This window comes from Nicotiana sylvestris, chromosome 9 (genome assembly GCF_000393655.2).
Source record: "Nicotiana sylvestris chromosome 9, ASM39365v2, whole genome shotgun sequence".
Lineage (NCBI taxonomy): Eukaryota > Viridiplantae > Streptophyta > Magnoliopsida > Solanales > Solanaceae > Nicotiana > Nicotiana sylvestris.
In genome coordinates this window covers 109,653,999-109,661,004 of record NC_091065.1, presented here as the reverse complement: position 1 = coordinate 109,661,004, position 7,006 = coordinate 109,653,999, and the positions used below count along the sequence as shown (strand labels likewise).

The 7,006-nt window shown below is 38.1% G+C and overlaps 2 protein-coding genes across 2 annotated transcripts; both read right to left on the bottom strand.

The window, feature by feature from the left end:
• Positions 1-3,802: 3,802 nt before the first annotated feature.
• On the bottom strand, positions 3,803-5,411 carry LOC138878041 (uncharacterized). The gene is made up of 3 exons (XM_070157696.1): positions 4,905-5,411; positions 4,194-4,726; positions 3,803-4,079 (listed from the first exon to the last, which is right to left on the bottom strand). Exons 1-3 carry the CDS (start codon positions 5,409-5,411, stop codon positions 3,803-3,805), a joined length of 1,317 nt encoding a protein of 438 aa, XP_070013797.1.
• Positions 5,412-6,154: 743 nt separating this feature from the next.
• LOC138878040 (uncharacterized) lies at positions 6,155-6,748 on the bottom strand. The gene has a single exon (XM_070157695.1). The coding sequence runs from the start codon at positions 6,746-6,748 to the stop codon at positions 6,155-6,157; it is 594 nt and encodes a 197-aa protein (XP_070013796.1).
• Between the last annotated feature and the right edge of the window lie 258 nt (positions 6,749-7,006).

Sequence of the window (7,006 nt, the reverse complement as noted above, 5' to 3'; positions counted from 1 at the left end):
GTCTGAGTGGGTTCCATTTTCCCTTAAGCACTTCTTTTGCTTCATTTTGGCATGCACTCACTTGACTTTTTAAGTCATTTCACTTCTTTCTAAGGGGTTAGAGAGACACACTGTCACTCTTTCTTGTTCATTTCAAATCTTTTCTCCTTTCCCAACTTTTCACACCTTTCATTTTTTGCTTTTCTTGAATCCCTTTATTCAATTCTACATTGAAAATTCTTTCTGTCTTTTTATTTTTCTTTCTTTTTCATTGCCTTTTCTTTTCTTTATTTTGGGCCTTTTTACCACTTTGTTGCAATCCTCGTCTCTCCCCCCAAACTTATACTTTTTCCATGTGCTAAGGAAAGATCGGGTGTCAAGAGAGGGTATCTTTTAGAATGGGTAAAGTCTTGTATCATGGTTCTTGAAGGAAAAAGGTCTAAGGCTCAAAAGGGTTGACTAGGGATTTTATCATTGGTAGGTTATGGAAGTGTTCAAGCTATCATTTGGATCAAGGAGAGCATATAATCATGTCTCAAGTCAAATTACACTTAGGATTTTGCCTCGACAAATAGTCAGGGAAAGTTCTAGACCAATGGCTCGGGACTTGGACTTGAATGCAATTTCTCACCACACAAGCTATGGGATCGCTAAAGACACAGAGTCGGGGGCCCACAACATCCTTAGATTGTATCTGGTCTTTAGAATTCGCCTCCAATTTACTTGTATCTGGTCCAAATTAATTTAACAACATCAATAAATGATAAAAAATTCATACTCAATGCTTAATTATAGGTTTTCTATCATTTCCCCCAAAAAGTCAAAAATCGACCTTGGGCCCACTTGGTCAAAACTCGAGGTTCGGACCAAATCTCGATCACCCATTCACCCACGATCCCGAATATGCAATTAGTTTCGAAATATGACCCCAAAATGAGGCCTAAATTTCAATTATTCAAAAAGCCCTAACTCTACCCAAATTCCCAATTTCTACCATGAAAATTCTTGATTTTTGATTAAAAAGTGATGAAATACGTTGGGTAATTGAAAGAGTAAAGTTTAGAATTGATTACAAACACTTTGAGGATGAATTTGTGTGAAGAAAATCGCCTCTAGGTCTTGGGAGTTCGAAAATATGAAGAAAATGGGTTCTGCCCGTTCTGAAATCTGTTTTAAAAAGACTGGACAGGCCTTCATCGCATTCGCGAGAAGCCTGTCGCATTCGCGAACAGTTAACCCCCCTGACCTTCGCATTCGCGAGACCTACGTCGCGTTCGTGTAGGGTAAATTCCCTTTCCCCAGTTCCCTGCCAAATGGTCTTCACGTTCGCGATAGTCAGGTCGCGTTCGCAAAGGGTAACACCCTCAATGCTTCGCGTTCGTGTCCTGAGCCTCGCGTTCGCATAGAGGAAAATATCCCTCAGACTAACTTATTCTTCGTGTTCGCTAGAGTTCCTTTGCGAACACGAAGAACAATATACCAGCACACCAGAAGCAGCAAAACAGCAGAAAATCCTAAGTTCAAAACACACCGAAACCTATCCGAAACTCACCCGAGCCCTTGGGACTCCAAACCAAACATGCATACTAACTCAAAAACATCATATGGACTTACTCGTGCGATCAAATCGCCAAATTAACATCTTTAACAACGAATTTAGCATCAAAATCAAAGAAAAATCTCAAGAACTCTTAAGTTCAAATTTTAACAACAGAGGGTCGGATTCACGTCATTATAAGTCCGTTTCTTACCAAATTTTACAGGCTCAAATTAAATACCATATAAGACCTGTACCGGGCTCCGAAACCAAAATACGGGCCCGATACAATCAAATTCATGCACATTTAAATTTCCAAAAACTCTTACAATTTCAATTAAACAAATTTTTTCAATAATTCATTTCTCGAGCTTGGGACCTCGGAATTCAATTCCGGGCATACGCCCAAGTCCCCTATTTTTCTACGAACCCTCCGGGACCATTAAATCACGGGCTCGATCCGTTTACCAAAATATTGACAGAAGTCAACTTAAATTCAATTTTAAAGGCTAAATTAGCATTTTTATCAAATGTTTACATAAAAGCGTTCCGGATATACACTCGGACCGCGCATACAAATCGAGGTGAGATAAAAGGAGGATTTTAAGTCCTTGGAACACATAATTAACTTGTAACTCCGCTGGCTAGAAACCAGTGAGCCGCTGCAATATCTCCAACTAATGCAATCCCGTATATTCTCTAACAGCATGTGCATAAGCTATAGGTAAATCCATCAACCGGCAGCCCAAAAAGAACCTCCAAGTCCTGAAGCGTGATGGTAGCCTCACCGACGGGTAGATGAAACGTGTGTGTCTACGGTCGCCATCGCTATATCATAGCCATGATCAATACCCAGTCAAACTACAATCGGCTGATCTCTACGATCCTGTAGAAACTCATATCCTCAAGGCGTCTAACTATACATGAAGGAGTGGGTGGGCCCTAATGAACTCCCACATATCATCTATACGTCTTGAGCGGAATGTTTGGGACAAACACTGCCCATCCCATATGTATGAATGTTACGCCCCGCGCGTCGATGTTATGTTTTGCAGTAATATATTACGATGATGTTATCCTCTGCAACAATATATTACGAGGATGTTATGACCTACAGTATTACATTACGATGATGTTACGCCTCACAGTAATAAGTTACGACAGTATTGCACCTAGCAGTATTACATTACGATGATGTTACACTTCGCGGTAATAAGTTATGACAGTATTGCACCCTACAGTATTTTACGTTGAATTTGTCATAAGGTAATTGACATCAGACCAAGGAAAAGATTATTTGGAGATTATAAGGATTATGTTATTTCAAACAAGTGATGAGTAATTCATGAAGATGAAAGGGGAAGCAAGTCAAAGAAAATGAGTTTCGTTAAAATTTGGCATTTTGGGATAAAATATGGCCCGAGCTAAAATACCTGGTATTAATGGACTAGTTTCATACAAGGTACTATATGATCATAAGGTGTACAAGATATGTTAAAAGAGAGTAGTATTTAATTAAGTAGAGATAATTTTTAAATTATGCGGGTAATTGGTTAATTATCGGGTAATGAGACATTACCCAGTTAACTAATAAGTGGGTAAAGATTAATAATCTTTACCACGTGGCATAAAGCCACAATAGGAAAAGGATGACTCTTAAGTCACCTTGCCAGATGGCTACCATGTAGTAACCAAACAATGACTAAGTCAAAATCTTGATAAGAATTGAAGAGTCCCTTAGTTGCAAGTTAGTACGCAAGGATAGGTAAGGCACTGGGTGCCGGTCTCGCCCCCCAGGTTCGGGGCGTGACAATGAAGACCTATGCTCGGCCTGTAGCAACAGTTCTCTAGCGATGCAGGTCCGAGATGTGCAGGCGGAACTTCCATGACGACTATTGTAAATTGAACGATATTAATTAAAGTATTTTTCTTTTTAATTGCTTATCATCTTTAAATATAAATATATTGTAATATCTTTAATAATAAAATTTATTAGATTTTTTACAATATTGTTAATTAGGTTGATACATTTTCTATATTATAATTTTATATTTTTTTTGGTAAATAAGTAACTTTATTACCAAGGGCAAAATATGTAAAATCATAACAAAAATCCCTAGAGATGGTCAACATTCCACCTCCAGAAACCTGCTAAACATTTATCTACTATCCCCTTCTTGTTTATGATATTATCTATTCAATACTAAGGAAATCTTCAGACCCATTACTACTAAAATGTCAATATTATCCTACTCTTCTTCTAACTCTTTTCCTCCAGGACAATTTTCAGGGGTAGAAATTCATGGATTCTAGTTGCTTTGTAATCTTCTTGTTGTAGCTCCCTCGATAGTGTATATCTTGCACTATTAGCCTGCTCAGATTGTCAACAATTATTCTTCTTCCTTGAAATATTCTTTGATTTCTCTCTTGCCAAATATAGTAAACACTACATGCCAGCACCATTCTATACATTTCTGCTTTTGCGTTTTTCCCATTTGCAAATTTAATCGCACACTCCTGCTCTTGCACCCATTCCATAATTTGTTTATGCACTCCTTGCCATCTGAGTAATTTATTCCATAGAGCTACAGAGAAGTTACACTTAAAAAAGAAGGGATCAAGTGATTCATCATCATGTTCACACAATGGACAAAACAAATTGTTAGCAATGCCTCACTTGGCTAATCTATCTCTTGTGTACAATCTTTCATGTGCTACCAACGTCAAATTGAATACCCATTTAGGACACCCTCCATTATTACAGACAAGTCTCTTCCAAGTGACCTTTGGGAAAGTACCTCTCAAACTCTGATAAAGTTTTTTGATAGAAAAGGAACTCAGGGCTAGAATATCAGAATGAGTGTATCCTGCTTCTTCAAAATTCTTTTTGGCCTTCATTATTTTCCTAACCATCCAGGAAGCTTGGTTTGGATATGTATCCCATACTTGCCTCCCTTTAATATAGTAGCAATGAATCCATTGAATCCACAACTTGTCCTTCTTTTTGCTCAAGTTCCAATAATAATTGCTTACTGCTGCCTTATTCCATATATGGACATCCATAACATTAAAGCCACCAGCTGAGTGAGGATACCAGACCTTCTCCCAATCCAGGAGAGATTTATGTGACGTTTCATTTCCCCCAGTCCAAAGGAACTTTCTACACACAACTTCTATCATTTGTATGATCCTCTTTGATAGTACAAAAATCTGTGACCAGAATGTTTGTATGGAAAAAAGAACACTTTTGATCAATTGCAATCTTCCTGTATAGGATAGGAATCTTGAAGTCCAAGAAGTGATTCTTCCCACCATTTTGTCAAGTAGAGGTTGGCATTGTGTCACAGATATTCTTTTTGTATTTAATGGGACCCCCCAAATATCTAACAGGTAGTACACCTTTAGGAAATCCTAGTATGTGCAGGATCTCTTGTTGTGTAACTGCAGCCACCCCACCAAAAAATACTGAACTTTTACTCTGATTTACTTTCAGACCAGAAGCTTGAGAAAAGTTTAGGAAACAATCATATAACAACTTCACTGAGATGGTGTCTCCCCTGCAAAATAATAGCAAATCATCAGCAAATCCTAGTTGCACTACTTGCAATTTATCACATCTGGGGTGATAGTTGAAATTAGGGATACGTCTCAGAGTCTTCAAGCTTCTAGTTAAGTACTCCATAGCCAAAAGAAATAAGAAAGGAGACAAAGGGTCCCCTTGTCTTAATCCTCTTCTTGCCTTGAATGGTTCTGTTGGTTTGCCATTCAGAAAGATAGAATAAGACACACTCTGGACACACCTCATGATCCATCTAACAAACTTATTAGGGAAACCCAAGCCAATAAGGACTTGCTCCAAGTAGCTCCATTCAAAGGAATCATAAGTTTTTTGCATGTCTAGCTTGATCATACACCTTGGTTATATTCCTTTTCTCTCATATCCCTTTACCAACTCATGACTGAGTATAATATTATCAGTGATTACCCTCCCTGGTACAAACGCAGACTGGCAATTGTCCACCAATCCATCCATAACTACCTGAAGCCTTCTTGTTAAAATCTTAGAGATAATCTTGTATATAGTAGTACAACAAGAAATGGGTCTATACTCTTTAATACAAGTTGGGTTCCTAACCTTTGGAATAAGTGTAACTGATGTGCAGTTAATGGGCTTAAACATTGTTCCTGTTTTAAAAAAGTTCAAAATAGCTTCTGTAACTTCTCCTCCTTCAATAGACCATGCTTTCTTGAAAAATAAAGCATTTAGTCCATCGCATCCCGGTGCTTCCATGTCATCAATATCCTTCAATGCTAGGAATACTCTGCACTAGTGACTGGCCTTATTAGATCCCTCTGTTGTTTATTGAGAAGTACCGGACCATCCCTTATAATTGTTGGATGAATTGCAGGCAATGACATAGCTGTTGTACCCAAAAGCTTCTTGAAAAAACCTATTACTTCTGTTTTTATCCCAGCGGCAGCTTGAATTTGCACACCTTGTTCATCTGACAGACTGCTAATATTATTTTGGGAATATCTGGTCTTCATGTTCGCAAAAAAGTAGTCTGAGTTTGAATCCCCTGCTTTCAACCATTGGACTATTGACTTTTGTTTATAGATACTCTCCTCAATCATCCCCTATGTCTCCAATTGCCTTCTCAGTTTTTTTTCCTCTTCAATCAAAATACTATCTTGCTTATGTTGTCCCATTCTTTCCTGTATTTCTCGTAATTGATTCATGATATGCTTCAGTTTGCCTTCTACTCCCTTAAATTGCTCTATGTTCAGTGTTTTCAACCTCTGCTTAATGCACTTCAATTTATTCGATACGCTTCTCATATATGTTTTAGGAGTAGGTAGCTTCCAACAATCCTCAATTAAAGGTAAGAAGTCTTGATGTTCAGCTATACAATTAAAAAATCTGAACGGCTTATTTTTTTCCCCTGTGTATTGATCAAATTTAATCTTCAAGGGAGAGTGATGAGAGAACTGTGGCTCCATAATCTGCACTTGGCTTACAGGCATTCCATTCATCCACGCCGCATTTACAATGGCCCTATCAATTCTGCTATATGTATGATTGTTAGTCCATGTGTATTCTCCACCATACGTCTGCAGCTCTATCATTGCAGATTCTGTCAAGAAGTCTCTGAAGTCCCTGGTTTCAATGTCTTGAACCTGTGAACCATGTTGCCTATCCTCTTCATTTAAGATAGCACTAAAATCTCCCATTGCAATCCAAGGACCCTATTGTATTCCCTCTAATTCCTTGAGCTTTCTCCATAAACTCCTCCTATCTTGTATAGTGTGCAACCCATAAATTGCGGTGAAGCTAAATGCCAGATTAATTTCATATACTTTAATCTGTCCATCTATAAATTGAGGGTCCATCTCTAGTAAAGTAAAGCCAATGACATGTGGGTTCCATAGTATCCAAACTCTTCCTGTAGTATTATTGCCATAATTAGAAACCCATTCCCAACCTGGAAC